Source organism: Eptatretus burgeri, chromosome 6 (assembly GCF_056783735.1).
Source record: "Eptatretus burgeri isolate ZD-2024b chromosome 6, Ebu_testis_v1, whole genome shotgun sequence".
NCBI lineage: Eukaryota > Metazoa > Chordata > Myxini > Myxiniformes > Myxinidae > Eptatretus > Eptatretus burgeri.
In genome coordinates, this window is record NC_140966.1 from 84,875,239 (window position 1) to 84,899,806 (window position 24,568).

General features: G+C 42.8%; 1 protein-coding gene across 3 annotated transcripts in view; it reads left to right on the forward strand.

The window, feature by feature from the left end:
- Positions 1-245: 245 nt before the first annotated feature.
- Positions 246-24,568, forward strand: part of LOC147025228 (uncharacterized) — a 90,588-nt gene continuing 66,265 nt past the window's right edge. For all 3 annotated transcript variants that reach the window (XM_085885985.1, XM_085885984.1, XM_085885987.1), the window contains exon 1: positions 246-373. In XM_085885985.1, coding sequence (XP_085742111.1) covers positions 284-373 — 90 coding nt within the window. In that variant the 5' untranslated portion in view covers positions 246-283. The remainder of the gene's footprint in view (positions 374-24,568) is intronic.

Below are 24,568 nucleotides of genomic sequence, written 5' to 3' on the forward strand. Positions count from 1 at the left end.
AAAAATTCAAAACGGCCTTTATCTTACAAATCCCGTACATGATCTGCGAGTGGTGAGATTTAATAAGATGAAAACAGATCCACTAATTGGCAAATCGAAATTGCTTTTCAAAACGTATAAGACGTAAAAAAAAAAAATTTCCAGCTCAAGGACTACAGAGCTGAATTTCCCGTGGACATATCGAGGAATGGAATATAATTAGTGGCACAAAAGGGCTGTATAATTTCGAAGTGTATAATCCGACGCGATATTAATATTCATGAGCAGTGGCACATGAGCCACGATGGCGCAGGGAGTTGTGTTTGCTCTCCTCCTGTACGTCGTCTCCCTCTCCATCCCCAAAACCTTCTGCTCACCGCTTCCCCCTCTCTCCGTAAGTGTTCAATCTCGGAACCTCATTAATCCTCTCGTTATTTGGATTACTCATCATTTTTTCCTCCAGCTCTCTTCCATTATCCCCATGTATGGTGTCCTTTTTTTCTCCTTTTTCAAATTGCTCGTTTCCCACCACCGCACGGTAGATAATACAGTGAGAAACAAACGTGTCCGTGTGATTGTCCAGTGGTCATATTTTGGGAGATAAGTGTATTTTATTTTAGGTGCACGCTGCATGCCATTCTCGTACTAAACAAGCTGTTAAAGTCATTGATTTTTCCCAATGCCATTATTGTGTGTATGTATAGCGTATCGTCGATGATACTGTAGGTGTATGCCAAACTGTAACGGTGGTGTTACGTTAATTCTAGCATCGTCAGTGTCATTTGGGACATTGATATGATAATTTGATATCATATTTTGGGAGATAAGTGTATTTTATTTTAGGTGCACGCTGCATGCCATTCTCGTACTAAACAAGCTGTTAAAGTCATTGATTTTTCCCAATGCCATTATTGTGTGTATGTATAGCGTATCGTCGATGATACTGTAGGTGTATGCCAAACTGTAACGGTGGTGTTACGTTAATTCTAGCATCGTCAGTGTCATTTGGGACGTTGATATGATAATTTGATATCATATTTTGGGAGATAAGTGTATTTTATTTTAGGTGCACGCTGCATGCCATTCTCGTACTAAACAAGCTGTTAAAGTCATTGATTTTTCCCAATGCCATTATTGTGTGTATGTATAGCGTATCGTCGATGATACTGTAGGTGTATGCCAAACTGTAACGGTGGTGTTACGTTAATTCTAGCATCGTCAGTGTCATTTGGGACGTTGATATGATAATTTGATATCATATTTTGGGAGATAAGTGTATTTTATTTTAGGTGCACGCTGCATGCCATTCTCGTACTAAACAAGCTGTTAAAGTCATTGATTTTTCCCAATGCCATTATTGTGTGTATGTATAGCGTATCGTCGATGATACTGTAGGTGTATGCCAAACTGTAACGGTGGTGTTACGTTAATTCTAGCATCGTCAGATTCATTTGGGACGTTGATATGATAATTTGATATCATATTTTATCTAAACCTCGAATGGTCACTCGGCCCGTCACACTCATGTCATATCCTCAAATCCTAAAAACTCCCATCACATCCGCTCAGCCTGCCTTGCACAAGGATGCGTGTGAGCATTTCGCATCAGCACATTAGACTTGGGAGATGGACCTTTACACATGGGCAGGGCAATGAGATTAAGGGGAGGGTAACTATAGTGTGCCCGTGGTGGGCGTGATTGTGGATGAAGGAGGGAAGAGCGGTTGCTTGGTAAACGAGAACGAAGCAGCTTAATCGGTGAGCAACTTTTGAGTGTGTGATGTGCAAAAGGAATCGGTTCAATTAACTGATGCAATGATGCAAACTCGTCACTTTGTTGCATGGTCTTTTGTGTGATCACAACAAAGCATGGTCTTTAAACCGACGTCCGACAGTCAGTTTTGGAAGGTTTGTTCTTTATGGCGATCATTACAGTTTATTAAGCACATCGACTATTGGGTAATTTGTTGTGTAATTTCTTACAGTAATCCAAAAGTGAGTTACATATTATTGGATTACACATACACAAGGATACACACAAGGAAATTTGGCGCAGGACAAGGACAACCAACCCCAGTATCGTTACCCATCCCCACATAAGATACCTACCATCCACACAAGCCAATGTCCCTATACCCCTTTTTCTCCAGATGCATCTCGATACCTATCTATATTCCATTTAAACCTATCTATAATCCCCACCACTGCAGCTACCTTTCCTGGGAGACCATTCCATGCATTAACTCCTCTGACTGACAGACCCCTGCATTAAAACTGCCCTAACTCTCAACTTCTTTACCCTTAAGCTATGGACCCTGGTCCTAACACTGTCTACTCTGCTGAAAATCTCCACTTCATCTATTTTGGTCCACACTATACATTATCACATCTCCATAAGATCCCCTCACAATCACCTCCTTTCCAATGAATCAAGTCCTGGCTCCTTCAACCTCTCCTTATAGCTTAGTCTAGCCAACCCTGGAATCAATTCAGTTGCTCGACGCTGTACCCACTCTCTGGAAGTTTTCTGGAATATTTGAGGTCCACTCTCTCTCATTTGAAAAGCAAACTCATTTGAAATTAATACTGACCTTCACGATGATAGATCTAACCTGGATAAATCTGTTCCAAGTTCCAAAACCAACTGAATTGGCCACAGGTGGACTCCAATCAAGTTTTAGAGACATCTCAAGGATGATAAAAGGAAATTGGATGCACCCGAAGTCAATTTGGAGTGTCACAGCAAAGGGGTGGAATACTTATTAACGCAAGACATTTCAGCTTTTCATTTTTAGTTAATTTGTAAAAAATTTCTAAAAACATGTTTTCACTTTGTTATTATGGGGTACTTTGTGTAGATCAGTGACAAAAACATTAAAATTTAATCCATTTTAAATCCAGGCTGGAACACAACAACATGTGACAAAATTCGAGGGGTGTGAATACTTTCTGAAGGAACTGTATGTGTATTTTTTTTAACTCCCATGTTCTTCCAGCCAAATATAGCTCCATAACTCAAACAACAAATACTACACAAGGTAAACCCTTTGCTGTTTCACACCTTACCTGGGTTCCTCTACAGCTGCAGACATTCACAAGGAGCACATACAGGAGAATCCCAATCAGCCACCAGACCAGTTTCATCGCTTATTGGTGACTCGTCAGTCATAGTATGAACAGATTTTCGCACCATCAAGGCTCCTAAACATGTACCATATGCAATGCTGACAGCGGTTAACAGACAAATATCATGAGCTTAATCTGTAAACTTTGTCTGTGAACCGACTGTCTCAATTAACTGCCTCAATCTGTGAACTTTAAAACTAGGATTTTTCACAAAGGCAAATCCTACCTTCTGGGCTTGGTGATGACTAACATTCCTGCAAATGTCTCCTGCTCTTCCTGTGCTCCAATTGGCTCATCTGATCATATGCTTGTGAAAGTCAACATGTTGTTGTACTCCTTTCGGCTGCTCCCGTTAGGGGTCGCCACAGCGGATCATCCATTATGATCAGCATGCTGATTTGGCACAGGTTTTACGCCGGATGCCCTTCCTGACGCAACCCTGGTCGCCTCTTACGACACAGGGATAAGGATTGGGTTTCGCCATGATTCCGGGCTGCCCTACACCCTCTCATAGCGCGGCCCAGCGCAGAGCACCCGTCCTCAAGCGAGCCTCCAACCCAAGCCTCCGAGTAGCCGGATTACAGGCGCACGCCACAACGCCTATTTGTGAAAGTCAACATCTCTCTGGCTTTTCTCAGAGAGCTCCCTCAACGCCGGCGAGTCTGGCATTTCACTCAGGCAGATTGGCAGGGACTGCAAGCAGCCATCTCTCTTCAGGACTGGTCTCCCATATCTACTGCCCCTGATATTAACTCGGCTTGGGAATTCTTCCACACAATCCTGCTCTCTCTCATAAATAGATTTATCCCATCTTGTCTTTTATGATCCTACCCTTCTTCCCACCCATGGTAAACCGAATCCTGTGGTGAGGCAGTTGCTCTGAAACAACTTGCCTTCTCTTTCTGGAAGGAAAATCCGACCGAAGGCAATATCACTGCATTCCAGAAAGTCCGCAACAAGTGTGTGTCCACTCTCAGGAGAGTTAGAAAACAACATCTATCCAACCTCAAGAATAAACTTCCAACTTGTCTCCTTCTAAAACATTGTGGCATATTGTTAAGTCTGTCTCTGGAGTATACTCCCCCTCTATCCCTTCCCTCTCTTAAAATAGCACCACAGCCGACTCCACTTGTACGAAGGCTGAATCCCTCAATTCTGTGTTTGCATCCAAAGATTGTGTCTCCAACCCCTCACTCTCAGTAACCATCCTTCCCTGTTGTACCCAATTTCTCCTCAACTCTGCAACTGGACCGGACTGCATTAGTTCACATGTCCTAAAAACCTCCTGTGTGGCTCCTACACATCCTCTCTCTGCCATTTTCACCCTGTCATTTGTGCTACATCATCTTCCATCTGCTTGGAAATCTGCCAACATCACTGCATGATGTATACTCTACCTGGAGATAACTCACCTGTACTCTACCTGGAAGACACCGTAAGGTCTGTCATACCAGAGAGTTGGTGTCAAAGCCACCCAATGCTCACCTGTTTATACATTTATCGTTTTTAAAAGACTAGTCTCATAATATTTTTTATAAAGCATTGCAGTGAAGTCTGATCCAAATAATTTTAAAGCAATATATGTATTTGTATATTGTAATCAGCAAAAAATAGTGTGGTAGATAAAAACATTAGAAAGGAAATAACTTGCACCAAAAACTTTAACATTTTCACGCTCACGCTCACGCCGGGGGTATCGCTATAGCTCTCTGTTCTTCGAACAGGCGAGCTAAAAAGTAATATGTAGTGTTTTAACTTCACAAATATTGAGTCTCTGAAAAAGGTGCACCAACAAAATTTATTTCATTTGGACTTCATTGCATCCCTAGTACACATATTAAATAAATGGCAGGCGTCTAGTATAAACAGGCGAGCATTGGGTGGCTTTGACACCATCTTAGGTTGAAATTAAAAAATTTTTTTAAATAATTTGTTAATTTCAACTACACTACACCAATAGTATACCCCAAAGGAACCTCCATGCCAAATATCAGCATCCTAGTACACATATTAAATGAATGGCAAGCTTCTAAATAACTAGCACCAAAAAAGTTAAGTTCAAAGCAGGTCAAAAAATTTTAAAATTCGAATTTTTTTTTTAATTTCAACTTCACTGCATCAATAATATACCCCAAAGGAACCTCCATGCCAAATATCAGCATCCTAGTACACACATTCTACAGAGGAAGAGCAGCAGATATTGTCAGGGAAACCTGTCAAAATCAGATCCAGAAGAGATTGAGTACCATTGGTTGAGATCCGGGTCGGGAAGTTGACCGATTGAGTCAGTCCCAATGAGTCGCAGAAAGCTTTTGCTGAGGTGCCATGGCAGGTGAGAGAGGTACCCACACCTAGCCAACTGGCGTGATGACAATTGAAGTCGCCACATAAGAGGAAGAGAGAGTTTGGATGAGAAGATAGAAGTTGGTCCATGTTTTCAGATAGTGAGGTGCAGATGGAGTCATCACTGTTTGGTGGACGGTACAGTACACATATAAACATGAGGTGGGAGTGGAGGGGAAGCCGTAGCTAGAGGTACTCCTGGGGGTGTGGGGGAGTGAGGGCAGTGCATGGAGAGTGAGGAATAGAGGCTTTGATGAAGACAGCAACTCCTCCACCAGGATGAGGCTCAGGTCTGTCATACCGGAGGAGGGAGTATCCAGGGAGAGATACTTGGGAGTCAGACATGTCTTGGGGGAGGAAAGTTTCTGTTAGGCAGATTATGTCTGGTTTGTCAGTGGCAACCTATATGGAAAGATCTGAAAGGTTTGAGTGAAGGCCCCGGATATTTGAGGTCCACACTGTTAATGAAGAGGGAGGGGAGGAGGCTTTGGGTGTAGGGGGTGGGAGGGGAGGGGGAGGGTAGGACAAGGGACGAGGGGGGAGGTAAGGAGGGTTGTTGAAAGAGCGTGGGGGGTTGCAGAATAGCTAGGGGAGGGGGCCGGTTGAGGAGGAGAAAAGGCTCTGTGGTGCTGGGGGAGAGCGGGGAGAAGAGAGGGGGAAGAAGGCAGTTGAGGATTTTAGGAGGTGGAGTGAAGAGATGGAGGTGAGAGGGCAGTGGAAGGAGGCAGCTTTGTGGATGGCAAACCCAGAACCCGATCGAAGTTTGTTGCTCTTTTTTCCCACCTGTGGAACCAACTTCCACATCCTCTTCAATCTCATTCTTCTGTCTAGGTCTTCATGACAGCTGTTCACAACCATCTCAGATCATCCCCAATCCTACACCATGATTGTTCTACCCTCGTTAACCCCACCCATATCCTTCCTCCTAATTTTCCAGTTTTCCCTCCTTGGAGTTTCCTTCTGTATCCATTTTGTCAACCCAAAACATGCGTATTTTGCATCATATTTTTGTCTTTTACGTCCTGATCTGTTCACTGTACTAGCTCTCCAACGAGCCTCAACTATGTGTACAAAAAAGACTATCACGCCTCTCACCCGTAATTGGAGAGAATAACCAATCAGCTTTCAACTAATCAATTACCCTAGGTGGCTATGATTTCCAGAACTAACCACTATGCTCTTCTAGCCAAAAAAGCTGCGTAAAGCAACCGAGAAAACCTACACAAGGTAAGCCCTGGCTCGAAGAGCAGCGGAGTTAATTATATTGATCCTGGCATCCAAACGAGGATTTTGGGCAAAATTTCCAATGACTGCGAGTTTGACCCTTGCCACTCTTATTTTGCCAAATCATGAACCACATACTGGACTCACACTCCAAAGATGTAACAGGTTTAATAAATGGGTAACAAAGGAATGGGGTGAACAAGGAGAAAAGCATACATATCACAGTTATTTGACTTATACCATTAACCCACCCGCCCATGAGCTTGACAGCTTATCATGTTACCTTGTCTTTTTCATGCGACAGATATTCAGACAGGCAGGGGTCACAAGACTCAGAGAAAACCTTATCCCCACACGAGACTTGCATGGGGTCTGTGTTGTGGTTCGAGGAGGGAGAGCTAGGACAGCAGAGCTTGGGTGTTAAGAGATGGTCTGGCAGACTGCATCTGGATTTATCGTTTCTTGAGTCTGCACTTCCGTTAAATGCCACTGAACCCCTTCTCACTCTCACAGCAGCTCTGTGACCTGAGCTTCTCAAACCGAACTCGTGAGCTTCTCTCCCTCTGACTTCCAATCTCACTCACTTACCATTCTCCACTCGACTCTACTTTCTGATTTCATCTCCTAAACTTACCCAAGCTGCCGCAAACTGTCCCTGGCCCTCGGCTATTCTTACCTTGTGACCGTATACTAATTGGTTTTCTGCAAGGCTTCTTGAGCCTTGTTCCACTCACACCTTTGTAAGCAGTTTCAGGTGGTTCTGGTGGTCTTGACAGTTTTGGCAGTTCTTGCAGTTATTACCTTGGTGCACGAACCGAGGTGTTACTTTTGTCATCCTGAGGGGGAGGGGCAGGGAATTTGCTGCTCTCATGGAACTGCTTCATTGGTAGTTCACTTTAAAAAGAAAACAAATAGATAGATTATGGGAATTATTTAAAGACTTAATGAGGGTGAAACGTGGGAAAGCTTCCAGACACATTATGGAGGGGAGGGGTCACAATTAGCATCTCCTAACCAAATTTTGACATGTGCTCTATCATTTTTTTTTTCACAGAAACCACACACTTATGCTGAACATCGACTAATGGTATAACTAATCTATTTTACTCCCTTTACCCCTTATCATGTCCCCACAACCATATATTGAACTCTCTAACAAGAAATGTACAAAGTTTGAATGGGGAGGGTGCTTTGCTGAGTTGACTGACTGTCTGGTTGTAGCTGAGATTGTGGATCTACCAATGTAGACCTAATGTGGATCGACCAATGCCACTGTTGTGGACACACTATTCGAAGAGGTTCTCGGCTGCAAGGGTCAAAAGTGTGTGTGTGTGTGTGTGTGTGTGTGTGTGTGTGTGTGTGTGTGTGTGTGTGTGTGTGTGTGTGTGTGTGTGTGTGTGTGTGTGTGTGTGTGTGTGTGTGTGTGTGTGTGTGTGTGTGTGTGTGTGTGTGTCCTTGTGGGTAAATTTCAAGTTTTATGAGTTTTTTTCCCTCCGACAAAAAGTAATCTCAAAGAGGAATACTGTCGGATCCCAACATTCGCGGGAGATACATTCCTGAAAAATGCCGCGAATGTTGAATCCACGAATGTCAGGACATTGTTTCAATGGGAAAAATGGGGATAGGTTCCCGGCAGTCGTAATTCATAAAGGAAAATCAAAAATCCTATGAAAAACTGTGAATATGCTCGCAAAAATCATGAAAACATGAAAAAGCCGTGCACCCATGAAAAACTGAGAAAACTTGAATAATACAACCATGAATATGCCCATGAAAAACTGCAAAAACACAGAAAAACATCAAAAAACAAAACGTGAAAAACAAAACACGAATACGAAAACGTGTAAAAGCTGTGTGCTCATGAAAAAATGAGAAAACTCGAATTTTTTTTTTTTAACCATGAATATGCCTGTAAAAAAAAAAAACTGAGGAAACTCGGAAAAACAGCCAAAAACAAAATGTGAAAAACTGTGACAACATGAAAGAGAAAACACACAAATAAATACACCTGCAAAAATCACTAAAACTTGAAAAATGGTTTTGGTTGAAAATGCCTGCATTTTGCCTTGAAATGCCTGCATGAAAATGCCTTGAAAAAATGAAAACCTGCCTGCAAGATGGTTTTGGTTCAATCAGAAAACCTCTGAAAATATAGAAATGCAAGTAGTTTTCAGAAGAATAAAATTTAAAGATAATTGGCAAATTGCTGCCCCACTTACCTGAATCCCAATGTTCAGCTCTTTCTGCCTGCGTCCAGAGCTTTTGTCGTCAGTATTTAGACTTCCACAAGGTACGATATGTTTCTTTGTTGTGATAAGAAGCATGAGCTTTTAGAGGAGCCAGGTACAAAGGTGTACTTTTGGAAAATTACATAATTTTTCACACCTCAACACCCCCCCCATCCCACAACCCCCAACCCCCCCCCCCCACTCCCTCTACATCCATGTCATTCATTCCCTCTTCCCTTTCAAATTTCCTCTTTTCCATCACAACCTCCTTATCCTGACTTTATCCAAACCCTGGTATTTTCCCCCATCCGAGAGACCTTCCCTAACTTTCCTTTTATCCCATATCATGAGTTCTCTACTATTATAATGAATCACTCATGGAGTGAGGAAGTTGTCGAAGTTGTTTAAAAATTTATTATAACTTCATTACAGTCACACGGATACAGCACAAGAAACAGCATTTACAGTTCAATCAGTTGTCATCATGAACAACATTCGAATGTGGAATGTGATGTCAATGGTTTAAGTCAAAAACTCCATCATCACCTCCACCTTCTCCGCATAAAAACAAGCAAAATTCTTACTGAAAACGGAAAATTGACACACCTGCGTGATGGTAACGTCTTAATGGATTGGTACCATGTGGAGGGCCTTTCATTGTTAATAAAACTGGCCTGCACTGCAAAATAATACATCACGTTTGCAGAATAGTGCCATTGGCGCCTGAGCGCGACAGACGAATTTTCGGTGTCAGGCGAACTATTGAACCGGAACAGTCACAACAAAGGCCTGGATATCTCATGAAAGAGTTATATCTGAACTACATTCTCACCTAGTTTGAGCCACATATCACAAAAATTGATGGACATACGCGCTTTCAAAAATGGCCAAATTATGACACATTTTTGCTGATGGGATCCAGAATACAAACCGGAAGTTGATCAAATTACGTCAGCTAATGGCCAATCGTATGTTTTACATTCCCTAAAAGTTTGAGCGAAAAATATAAAACTTTCGAATTTTAAGAATTTTTTTGTCATGTAAATGGGCTTTTCAATGCAAATTTCAAACATGTTGTGACGTCACAATCTGGATCTGATCCGGTTGAAACATGGCAGGGTGAAAGATATTATGACCCTACATAAGCACATTAAATATCTAAGCAATTGAACAAGAAATGGCGGAGAAATAATTTTTTGAAATTTCGTCCCATGTAAATGATTGGGATTTTTTGAAACTTTGTGAATTTTTCGTGACGTCATCATTTGATCCAGGTTCACCCAAATTTATAGGTTCAGTCCTTAGGTGATTATCTTTCATGTCAAAATGTTTAGTGGACATATACACAAGGACCGCTGAGAAAATCGATGCACAGACAGACAAACACACACACAAACAAACAAACAAACTCTTAACTGTACAAAGTGACAGAAGTTGTCTTCGACAACTTAAAAATAGCTCCGCAAAGCGGGCGTAACCCCTCAGCCCATGCATTGTAAAAGGAAGCAGTGATATCACGATGATGCAGTCAGTGAGAGCACGTTGGACGTCATATCGAAATCAATCAGACTTCAAGATGGCTACCGTGGCGGCTCGTGAAAATCGCAGTGTTCCCATTTTCGAAAGGAACCTTCCTCTACTCAACCCCAACATACCCTGCAAAAATGGATTTAATCGGACAAGGCGTTCTCCTCAAAATCGACGGAAACCAAAAGTTGACAGACGAACAGACGGACAGACGGACGGACGGACGGACACCCAGACAACGCCTGTGACGACAAGACCCCCTTTTCAGCCCAATTCGGGCTGAGGGGTAAAAACCACGAGTCATGAGACAACAATATCATTAACACTTCCGATCAAAATGATTGAACTTTTTAAAATGATGTGTGCACATTTCTATGCACACATCTATATGTGCACGTCTCCATGTACAAATCTCCATGTCTCAATGTACAAATCTCCATGTCTCCATGTACAAATCTCCATGTCTCCATGTACAAATCTCCACGTCTCCATGTACAAATCTCCATGTCTCAATGTACAAATCTCCATGCACAAATCTCCATGTCTCCATGTACAAATCTCCATGACTCCATGTACAAATCTCCATGTCTCCATGTACAAATCTCCATGCACAAATCTCCATGTCTCAATGTACAAATCTCCATGCACAAATCTCAATGTCTCCATGTACAAATCTCCATGTACAAATCTCCATGACTCCATGTACAAATCTCCATGTCTCCATGTACAAATCTCCATGTCTCAATGTACAAATCTCCATGTCTCCATGTACAAATCTCCATGACTATATGTACAAATCTCCATGTCTCCAAGTACAAATCTCCATGACTCCATGTACAAATATCTCTATGTCTCCATGTACAAATCTCCATGTCTCAATGTACAAATCTCCACGTCTCCATGTACAAATCTCCATGTCTCAATGTACAAATCTCCATGCACAAATCTCCATGTCTCCATGTACAAATCTCCATGACTTCATGTACAAATCTCCATGTCTCCATGTACAAATCTCCATGTCTCAATGTACAAATCTCCATGTCTCCATGTACAAATCTCCATGACTACATGTACAAATCTCCATGTCTCCATGTACAAATCTCCATGACTCCATGTACAAATATCTCTATGTCTCCATGTACAAATCTCCATGCACAGATCTCCACGTACAAATCTCCATGTCTCCATGTACAAATCTCCATGCACAAATCTCCATGTACAAATCTCCTTGTACAAATCTCCATGTACAAATCTCCATGTACAAATCTCCATGTACAAATCTCAATGTACAAATCTCCATGTACAAATCTCCATGCACAAATCTCCATGTACAAATCTCCATGTACAAATCTCCTTGCACAAATCTCCATGTACAAATCTCCATGCACAAATCTCCATGCACAAATCTCCATGTACAAATCTCCATGCACAAATCTCCATGTACAAATCTCCTTCCACACATATTCTACACTTCTCCATGCACACGTCTCCATGTACAAATCTCCATGTACAAATCTCCATGTACATATCTCCATGTACAAACCTCCATGCACAAATCTCCACGTACAAATCTCCATGTCTCAATGTACAAATCTCCATGTCTCCATGTACAAATCTCCATGTCTCCATGTACAAATCTCCACGTCTCCATGTACAAATCTCCATGTCTCAATGTACAAATCTCCATGCACAAATCTCCATGTCTCCATGTACAAATCTCCATGACTCCATGTACAAATCTCCATGTCTCCATGTACAAATCTCCATGCACAAATCTCCATGTCTCAATGTACAAATCTCCATGCACAAATCTCAATGTCTCCATGTACAAATCTCCATGTACAAATCTCCATGACTCCATGTACAAATCTCCATGTCTCCATGTACAAATCTCCATGTCTCAATGTACAAATCTCCATGTCTCCATGTACAAATCTCCATGACTATATGTACAAATCTCCATGTCTCCAAGTACAAATCTCCATGACTCCATGTACAAATATCTCTATGTCTCCATGTACAAATCTCCATGTCTCAATGTACAAATCTCCACGTCTCCATGTACAAATCTCCATGTCTCAATGTACAAATCTCCATGCACAAATCTCCATGTCTCTCCATGTACAAATCTCCATGACTTCATGTACAAATCTCCATGTCTCCATGTACAAATCTCCATGTCTCAATGTACAAATCTCCATGTCTCCATGTACAAATCTCCATGACTACATGTACAAATCTCCATGTCTCCATGTACAAATCTCCATGTACAAATCTCCATGTACATATCTCCATGTACAAATCTCCATGCACAGATCTCCACGTACAAATCTCCATGTCTCCATGTACAAATCTCCATGCACAAATCTCCATGTACAAATCTCCATGTACAAATCTCCTTGTACAAATCTCCATGTACAAATCTCCATGTACAAATCTCAATGTACAAATCTCCATGTACAAATCTCCATGCACAAATCTCCATGTACAAATCTCCATGTACAAATCTCCATGCACAAATCTCCATGTACAAATCTCCATGCACAAATCTCCATGCACAAATCTCCATGTACAAATCTCCATGCACAAATCTCCATGTACAAATCTCCTTCCACACATATTCTACACTTCTCCATGCACACGTCTCCATGTACAAATCTCCATGTACAAATCTCCATGTACATATCTCCATGTACAAACCTCCATGCACAAATCTCCACGTACAAATCTCCATGTCTCCATGTACAAATCTCCATGTCTCCATGTACAAATCTCCATGCACAAATCTCCATGCACAAATCTCCATGCACAAATCTCCATGTACAAATCTCCATGCACAAATCTCCATGTACAAATCTCCTTCCACACATATTCTACACTTCTCCATGCACACATCTCCATGCACAAATCTCCTTGTACAAATCTCCTTGTACAAATCTCCATGGACACATCTCCATGTACAAATCTCCATGCACAAATCTCCTTGTACAAATCTCCTTGTACAAATCTCCATGGACACATCTCCATGTACAAATCTCCATGTACAAATCTCCATGTACAAATATCCATGTACAAATCTCCATGTCTCCATGTACAAATGTCCTTGTACACATCTCCATGTACAAATCTCCATGTACACATCTCCATGTACACATCTCCATGTACAAATCTTCTTGTACAAATCTCCATGTACAAATCTCCATGTACAAATCTCCTTGCACACATTCTGCACTTCTCCATGCACACGTCTCCATGTACACATCTCCATGTACAAATCTCCTTGCACACATATTCTACACTTCTCCATGTACACATCTCCATGTACAAATCTCCATGTACAAATCTCCATGCACAAATCTCCTTGCACACACATTCTACACTTCTCCATGCACACGTCTCCATGTACAAATCTCCTTGCACACATATTCTACACTTCTCCATGTACACATCTCCATGTACAAATCTCCTTGCACACATATTCTACACTTCTCCATGTACACGTCTCCATGTACAATTCTCCTTGCACACATATTCTACACTTCTCCATGCACACATCTCCATGTACAAATCTCCATGTACACATCTCCATGTACAAATCTCCTTGCACACATATTCTACACTTCTCCATGTACACATCTCCATGTACACATCTCCATGTACACATCTCGTTGTACAAATCTCCTTGTACAAATCTCCATGGACACATCTCCATGTACAAATCTCCATGTACAAATCTCCATGTACAAATCTCCATGTACACATCTCCATGTACAAATCTCCATGTCTCCATGTACAAATCTCCTTGTACAAATCTCCTTGTACAAATCTCCATGTACAAATCTCCATGTACAAACCTCCTTGCACACATTCTGCACTTCTCCATGCACACGTCTCCATGTACACATCTCCATGTACAAATCTCCTTGCACACATATTCTACACTTCTCCATGCACACATCTCCAGGTACAAATCTCCATGCACAAATCTCCTTGCACACACATCTACACTTCTCCATGCACACGTCTCCATGTACAAATCTCCTTGCACACATATTCTACACTTCTCCATGTACACATCTCCATGTACAAATCTCCTTGCACACATATTCTACACTTCTCCATGTACACATCTCCATGTACACATCTCCATGTACACATCTCGTTGTACAAATCTCCTTGTACAAATCTCCATGGACACATCTCGATGGACACATCTCCATGTACAAATCTCCATGTACAAATCTCCATGTACAAATCTCCATGTACACATCTCCATGTACAAATCTCCATGTCTCCATGTACAAATCTCCTTGTACAAATCTCCATGTACAAATCTCCATGTACAAACCTCCTTGCACACATTCTGCACTTCTCCATGCACACGTCTCCATGTACACATCTCCATGTACAAATCTCCTTGCACACATATTCTACACTTCTCCATGCACACATCTCCATGTACAAATCTCCATGTACAAATCTCCATGTACAAATCTCCATGCACAAATCTCCTTGCACACACATTCTACACTTCTCCATGCACACGTCTCCATGTACAAATCTCCTTGCACACATATTCTACACTTCTCCATGTACACATCTCCATGTACAAATCTCCTTGCACACATATTCTACACTTCTCCATGCACACGTCTCCATGTACACATCTCCATGTACAATTCTCCTTGCACACATATTCTACACTTCTCCATGCACACATCTCCATGTACAAATCTCCATGTACAAATCTCCATGTACAAATCTCCTTGCACACACATTCTACACTTCTCCATGCACACGTCTCCATGTACACATCTCCATGTACACATCTCCATGTACAAATCTCCATGTACGAATCTCCTTGCACACATATTCTACACTTCTCCATGCACACATCTCCATGTACACATCTCCATGTACACATCTCCATGTACAAATCTCCATGCACACATCTCCTCAGTCCAATATTATTTTAATTCCTGGTTCGTGTTTCTCAATCCTCATGAAACATCTCTGCTGAACTTAGACCATTGTGTGGATCGAATCGGTGTCTGAAATGATATTTACACAGACATCAAATCTATTACTTCTTTTACGGCGTAAATTATTCCAACCTTCTTGTGTTGTTTCCGAAAAATGGTTTTGCTGTAAGTCTTTCACGAACCAGCAGGCGAGACGGTGGAATGAAGGTGGTAGGATATTGCAATCTATTCGGGGTGCTGTGGATAACTCACCTGTACTCCACCTGGAAGACACCGTAAGATGATGTTTGCCATCCTGTCAAATACACACAAACATCAAATGATTACCGTGAATGTCATTTCCTTCCCCTCTATCATACGAGTAGTTTTCTGAGCTTTTTTTCGAGATTATGCTTCATGTAATTCCGAGGCCCTTGCCCAGTAAACATTCCCTGTTTGACAGAAGGTGTAATTTGCAGTGTACATCTGGCACATGAGGGTGACTCGCGTAACAGCTAACCAAGTGACACTCCACAAGTAGAGATTTTGAAGATATATTTTGACTCTCCTGATGTAATGCTTATTTTCTTTAGGAATACATTTCCCAATACCAAAGCAAACAAGCGAATGTATTCATCCAAGCATTTCCCTTTGGCTTGTATGGGATTATGAAGTATTTATACCTTCACTAACCTACAGTTCTGCACTACAAGGCAAGGGCCTCCTCATAAATGACTGCATTACGAGCATGGATTTCCTGTAGATAACATGGTGTACCCTTCGTACATTCACTCTTGGAGTTGCTCTTTCAACTGGAGACATCGACATATCACTCGTGAAAATGTGTCATCAATTCTCCAAATATGCCCCAAATATCCTCATTCTCCATCCTCCTCTCATTATATTAACTCTTCTAACATCTTTACCTCCACCACCGAAAGTGATTCTTCACCACTGAGAGATAGGGCCAGAAACATTATATATATATATATATATATATATATATATATATATATATATATATATATATATATATATATATATATACATATATATATATATATATATATATATATATATATATATATATATACACACATATATATATATATATATACACATATATATATATATATATACACATATATATATATATATATATATATATATATATATACACACATATATATATATATATATATATATATATATATATATATATATATATATATATATATATATACACATACATACATTCATAGAAACAATTGACCCCTCCCACATTCCTCTCGCTGAAGAAGCTGCGTAAAGCAACCCAAGAAAACCTACACAAGGTAAGCGCTATGCTCTTTCAAACCCTACCCAGAGTTCTTCCACAGCTATAAAGATGTTCACACACAGCACACACATGAGAATCCCAATGCTGCACACCACCTCAGCTACCGGACCGGTTTCATCACTTATTGGCAAATCATCAGCGATAGTGCAGACAGCAATGCATCCCAATGAGGCTCCCAAGCATGTACCATGTGCAAACGTCAAAAGCAGTCAATATATAAATGAAGAAAGACCCACCCACATCTCTCACCTGTGAATGGAGGGAATAGCCAATCAGCTCTCACCTAATCAACTAAGCCCACATGGCTAGGATGATATAAACAATTGACCCCTCCCACACTCCTCCAGCCGAAGAAGCTGCATTGGGGTTCTCATGTGTGTACTATGTGTGAAAGTCTTTATAGTTGTTGAGGAACTCTGGGAAGGGTTTGAAACAGCATTGCGCTTACCTTGTGTAGGTCTTCTTGGGTTGCTTTATGCAGCTTGTTGCACAAATAACGAGGTTATTCCTCATCGCTTTCTTTTACCAACTTTTGAGTCCACCTGACCAAATGTCTTACTCCCTTTTCCCATCATTGTAGTTCTCACATCATCAGTGGTTCCTTTCCTATCATGCTTGTCCTCGATATTGTGAATTACCCACATACAAACAAGTGCGAAAAGAATCGTGGTCATGGTAAGGTAGATGTTGTTCATGTTGTCCCCTTCTCTGCTGGTATTGCAAGTTTACAGTGCGTGACATGTATCCAGGCTGTCTTACCTTCGCACTTTACCGCGGTCGGGGTAGTCAGTAATACCTGGAAGGGTCCTTTCCACCGAGGTATCAAGGCCGTTTTCCTCGTGAAGTGTTTTATCAGTACGTAGTCTCCCGGCTGGAAGGTGTGGTACGGCTTTTCCACTGGTTCGGGTAAGGCCTCTTTCACCCTTGTGTGTATCGCCCTTGCGATCCTGGAGAGCTGTTTACAAAATGTCAGCAAGTTTTCGTCCATCATTGTAATATCCAGCTTATTCATGTTGGTGGGGGCAGTCACGGGCAGCCGCATCGGCCTTCCCATTAGTATTTCGTGAGGGGATAACCCTGTTTTCCGGTTTACTGTAGATCGTATGCTCATTAGTGCTAGGGGTAATGCATCTGGCCATTTTAACCCCGTTTCCGTTGTTATTTTTGCCAATTTGTTCTTTAGGATTCCATTCTGTCATTCTACAGCACCTGCTGACTGTGGGTGATAAACACAGTGGAATGCCTGTTTAATTCCCAGTGCCTTACATGCTGCCTGTGTCACTTCCTCCGTAAAGTGTCCCCCTTGATCGTGTGATATTTTGTGAGGGATACCAAATCGGCAGAAGAAGCTTTTTAACAGGTGCTTTACCACGGTGGTGGCATCTGCCTTTGCACCTGGGTATGCCTCTACCCATTTAGTGAACATGTCTACCACTACCAGGACATTTCTGAACCCATATGATGGAGGAATATTTATGAAGTCTATTTGCAGGTGCACAAAAGGACCCCAAGGGGGCCGGGTGAGCTCCCGGCTCCCTTGTCTTACCTTCTTTCTGTTGTTTGTGCTGTTGACATACCTGGGAACTTTTACAGACCCCTTCAGCTATTTTCCCAATTCCTGGCACATACCATGATTCCTGTACTTGCCTCACAGTCCCCCTCTTGCACACATGTCCATTTAAATGGGCCATGCATGCAAGCCACGGTAGTATTTCTGCTGGTGCTATAACCTTTCCATGGTTTGTCCATAATCCATTTTCATCCATTGTTCCCCCTTTTTTCCTACCATTTATCATGGTCGCTAGTTGGTGCTGCGGCTTGTATAGCAATGACATGTGATAAGCTATATTGGTGTAGCTTAACTTTCCCCTTTGTTATAGTCTGTATGTACATTGACTGCTAGACCTAACAGGGCGTAGTGGCGTGCGCCTGTAATCTGGCTACTCGGAGGCTTGGGTTGGAGGATTGCTTGAGGACAGGTGCTCTGCGCTGGGCCGCGCTATGAGAGGGTGTGGGGCAGCCCGGAATCATGGCAAAACCCAATCCTTATCCCTGTGTCGTAAGAGGCGACCAGGGTTGCGTCAGGAAGGGCATCCGGCGTAAAACCTATGCCAAATCAGTATGCGGATCATAACGGATGATCCGCTGTGGCGACCCCTAACGGGAGCAGCCGAAAGACGAACAACACAACGTTGACTGCTAGACCAGCTGACAGTTCACAGGCCCTAATAAAAGTGCATAGCTCCGCCTGTTGGGTGGAGTAATGAGGGGGCAGAGCGACTGCTTCCATAACTGAATTATCGGTACACACAGCGTAGCCTGCATGGCCCAAGCCATCCTGGCCTCGATAGTCTGACCCATTAACAAATAAAGTCAAGTCTGGATTCTCTAGAGTCTAGAGGCTGGTCCTTCAGGTCTGGACGTACTGTGGATACTACCTTGATCGCTTCGGTGCAATCGTGTGGGTCGCCGTCTTCTTCAGTTGGCAACAAGGAAGCTAGATTAAGAACATTACAGCATTCGATTTGCAGATTTGGCTGGTGGAGCAGGGTTGTTTCGTACTGCATTAGACATGTGTTGGTCATATGCTGCGTCTGTTTTTGCGTCAACAAAGCCGCTACACAGTGGGGAACTCTCAAAGTAAGAGTATGACCCATCACAATTTCTGCCGTGCGTTTAACAGCGTAACTTGCCGCAGCCACTGCCTGTAAACAGAGAGGCAGACTGCGTTCGACCGGATCCAACCTTCGACTAAAGTATGCTATTGGGTGTTGGTGATCGCCGTGCTGTTGCATCAGCACAGCCTGCGCGAACCCGTTAATTTTGTGAGTAGAAAGGAAGAACGGCTTCTCGTAATCTGGAAGGCCCAAAGCCGGGGCCATTGAGAGTGCCACCTTCAACTTGTTAAAGCACTCTTCCATTTTCCCAGTCCATGCAATCACATTGGGCTGGTTCTTACCACCAGGACATACAGTTCCTTTGTCAGGATTGCATAGTCAACAATCCACTGCCTACAGTAGGTGGCCATGCCCAGGAATCGCATCATCTCCCTTTTTGTACGAGGGCGAGGCACTTCCGCAATCGAAGTTATCCTTCCTTTGTCCAATTCTCTTTTCCCGTGCGAAATGTGGTATCCCAAATACTTAATCCTTTCCTGCACTAATTGCAGCTTGTCCCTGTTAACTTTGTGGCCTTTCCTTGCTCATGCCTGTGGCAGCTGCAGCGTATCTACTTCACACACTGCCTTGTTTGGGGAGCAAATTAGCAAGTCATCCACGTATTGCAGCAGCACTGATCTACCTTTGAATACTGTCATCTAGGTCCTTATGCAACGCGCACGAAAATAATGTCTGGCTATCAGCAAACCCCTGCGGCAGGACCATCCACGTATATTGGCGGCCCTTATACGTAAAAGCAAATAAAAATTGCGATTCTTCTGCAATGGGACCCAATAAAAATGCGGAACACAGGTCAATTACTGTGAAATGAGTGGCATCAGCCAGGATGGAGGTTATCAACCCCTCTGCGCTGGGTACTACAGGGTGAACACTCTGGATACCTCATTCACTTCTCGCAATTCTTGGACAAATCTCCACTTATTCTTCTGTGGCTTCTTTACTGGCAATATAGGCGTGTTACACGGACTTGAAGTTTCCACAATTATGCCTTGTCCCTTCAATGATTCAATTATCGGTGCTATTCCAGCTTCTGCCTCTCTGCGGAGAGGGTAATGGTGCACATTCGGCCAACGCATTCCGGGTTTGAGTTTAACCACTAGGGGCACTGCCCCAATGATACGACCCACATCATTATCATGTCGGGTCCACAATTCTTGTGGAACCCTTTCTGACAAACTTTCTATGTCCCTTGTTTTACTTGCAGCTTCCATCAACATCTCACGTTTCGGCGGTAAATTAACCTCCTCCACCATTCCTTGTAACACCTGTTCTTTAAAATCACAAATCCACCCTTGGTTATCCACCAACCTATGTACTTGCCAATGCAATATTGTTGTTGTGCGGGTCACTGCTGCCTCCTGTAGGCGATAAACCATAAGGCCAAAATCCTTTGGGTGATACTCTCTTGCTCTGGTTATTGTCGCGTGTGAGGTGACCCCCGGTGGGTACTTTGTCAATTGACTCTGTTCCTTTGTGAGTTTAACCTCCATGGCAACACCTTCCTTACCGATCATGAAACGGCAAACCAATAAATCATCACATCTTTCCAGACACTGAGCAATTCCCTCCACAAATTCGGCATCAATTCCATTTGCGTCATAATAGATTGTACAATGTGGGGGGGGGTCATAGTAGGTGCATGTTGTTACTTGTGCATTGTCTAGCCACATTCTCATATCTTGGGTTTCGGCTAATTTTGCATCCAAGCATATTAAAATATCGCTTATTGGTTGCCTTGGTGATCTCCACCAATAGACAACCGGATGTGGTGCCATTAAAACCATCATTGCCAAGTGTGTTTTCTCCCGGGGGATGTCAACAAACACCCCCTTTTCAGTGCTTGCTATTGTGCATCCTAGTTTACATAACAAATCTCTCCCTAACAAGTTTACTGGCATCGTGGTTGTGAGAAGGAATGCATGCTTTTCCTGCAGAGGTCCACACCTTACTGGTCACTGTGTTGTCGTATCTAATGTCTGAACCTCACCCCCTAACCCTACTACTTGTGTGCTAGTTCCAGATTTTTCAACCTCTGGCAGTTCCTTAACTGCTATGGTAGAGTGAGTGGCCCCCATGTCAACCAAAAAGGAAAGCTTCTTACCTGAAACATACAGAGTATAGGTCGGCTCCTCTGTTGGGTTCAATGTTAACATCGCTCCTTGCAACACAGGTCCACCCGCTGTTTGTCAGTCCGGCTTACGGTCCTGATGTCGCCCCAGTCCCCTTTTCTGCGGGTAATCCCTTTTCCAATGGCTTGGCTTGGATCCCCACACTGGAAACATCCCTGTTGGCTGTATTCGGGTTTGACCCAGATTGGCACTTGAACGAGTCTGCGATGGCGTTCATTCTGGGTCTCTGTTCCTTCCTCCCCGTTTCTTAGGCCGTCCTCCTTGTACCGCTGGTGGGGGCCTAGGTGGTATTCTCATTCATCGTCCCCACTGTCGAGCAGCCTCCTCCTCTGAATCAGTATCGTCTTCCTCATGTTCCCAATGTCTCTAATCCCTGGTCTTGCCCTTTTCCGCTACCTTGTCTAGTAGGACCATCTGAAACACCTCTTCCTTTACCTCCGCTCTTGTGCCTTCCTTTTCCTCTAATCGAGCCAAACATTGGTCAGCTGATGTACAAAGAACTCTTGGGGCCAAGCCCTGCCATCCCAGCAGTACATACTTCAGTTGTTTTTTCACCGAGGGTCTGAGTCCCTCCATTAGGAAGTTTGTTAACACTCGTGGTGGTATATCTGCTTCAATTTGAAAACCCCCGTATTGCTGGAACACCTGCACTAACTGATGTAGAAACTCGGCTGCCCGTTCCCCTGGGCGTTGCTTCGTCTCCGAGATCCTGTCCCAATCTAGCGTGGCTGGTTGTAGCGCTGTTCTGATTGCATCATACAGCTGCTGGCGTGCATTCTGCCATTGCTGAAGAGTCCATTGCGGGTTGCCATCCTCTGGCCATGCAGCATCCTTCCTAGCTGTTCTCCAAACTGATGCGGACAATACTGCATGGCACAATATGCCGATGTCCCTATGTGTGTAGTGGTGGGTCCCGACCCACTGCGTTATTAACTCCTTTGTTGCTCCTGCATTTCCTTTTAACTCTAAAACTCGCTCTCTCATAGATCTTAATTAATGTTATATGAATGGTTGGTATACCGATTGAGCTGGTTGTCCTGCAATTCCTCCTACCCCTGGCACTGCTGGGGTTACTTCCTGCACGGGGTAGGCAGAAGCCATGGCCAGCGACTCCATACCTTCCAGGATTGGGTACAACGCTGGTGGTTTAGGTAAATTCTCAGGTGGGTTACCTGCTGGTTTTTCCTGGTTATCCCATTCATGCATTGCAGTTGCACTGGCGGGACCTTGTTTTTCCTTAAATTGTTGTTTTAGTCTCAACACTTTATTTGCTACTGCCCTATTTGCAGCATCATTTACTTGTAATGCTTCTTCCTCCCACATCTCAACAGCTTTGAGGTCTAGTTTGGGCTTTAACTTGTCGCTTGCCCGATACCCGAGTCGAGATGATAAATTTTTCACGATTTCCCATCTTAAAGAACCCCATCTTGGGAATGGATATGGGCCCCTTTGTGTCCATTTGTACCATAATTATAATTGATCACATGACCAAGGTCCATATTTTTCGTACATTAACCCCGCTACTGAATAGAGAGGTGGTGCATTTTTGTTCGGCTTAGATTTGACCAACCACCCTCCCATTTTCCCTTGGTCCTTCCTGGAGTGTTCTTGGACAGGGTCAGGTGTTTCGCCTGGAGTGTTCTTGGGCAGGGTCGGGTTTTTCTCACACCTTCCGCTCTCTCAGTCTCCCAATGGAGTGTTCTTGGGTTGGATCAGGAGCTTTCACACCTTCCGCTCCCTCAATCTCCCAATGGAGTGTTCTTGGATTGGGTCAGGAGCTTTCACACCTTTCTCTTCCCTCAATCTCCTCTTTTGACCCTGGTCCTTCTGGAGTGCTCTTGGGCTGGGTCGGGTGTTTTCACACCTTTCCATTCCCTAAATCTCCCTTTCCAGACCCTATCCTCCCGGGTACCCCTTTTTGATGTGCACGAAACTCCTTCTCCCCTTGTTTGTTTGAGGCGAGGACAGACCATAGAGAGCAGCGAGCCCATGTCCCCAGTGTGAGAAAGGAGGCAGCTTTTCTTACCTTGTCTTAAGCTGGCCGGCTCTTTCCTCCTTCGTCTCGCCAGGGAAGCTGGCTCCCTCTCCCGATCTGGCTCGCCCCTGCTCGCAGCATCAATTGTTGAGATTGAGTTCTGTCCACACCGATCTTAGGTAAAGAAGAGTTTATTACACAACAAACATATGTTCATATGGAGAGTGGCTAGGAACATACAATAGTTCGCATAGACCAACTCTGAAAAGCTCAGCCTCAGTTCTGCAGATATTATAAGTTTTACTCCGACCCCTGCATAACTGCATGTCTATCAAAATTTATCTTGTGGTTTACCCATTTACTATTTCAAGCTACTGTGGTAGTACAAGGTCGCCCCTTTTCCCCAGCTAATCTTCCACCAGCTTAAGATTTAGCTGAACAAGCAATTCCTTTATCTGACCAAGGACAAAGATTATTAGTTCCACATTTCTATTGTGCAACACTGGAAAAACATTGATGATTTATAAGACACATACAGTGTATATGTATATGTATGTATGTATATGTATGTATGAATGTATATGTATGTATATATATATATATATATATATATATATATATATATATATATATATATATATATATATATATATATATATATATATATATATATATATATATATATATATATATATATATATATATATATATATATATATATATATATATATATATATATATATATATATATATATATATACACATACACATACACATACACATACACATACACATACACATATACATATACCTCCTGACTGTTATGGTGAGCATCCCACATAATCCACAAAGAACAACCATCCATACCATTGTTCTTACTCATGCAAACCATTCAACCAGGAGGCATGTGATGCGATCTGCGGTAAGGCCTCTGGGTTGCAGGTGATGCTTTGGTGTAGGACTGTGTCCAATGGAGATCGGGGGAGTGTTCATATATATAGACAGTAGACTAGGCGTAAGTCGTCACCATCGGGACCGAGAAAAAAGTGACGACTTAGA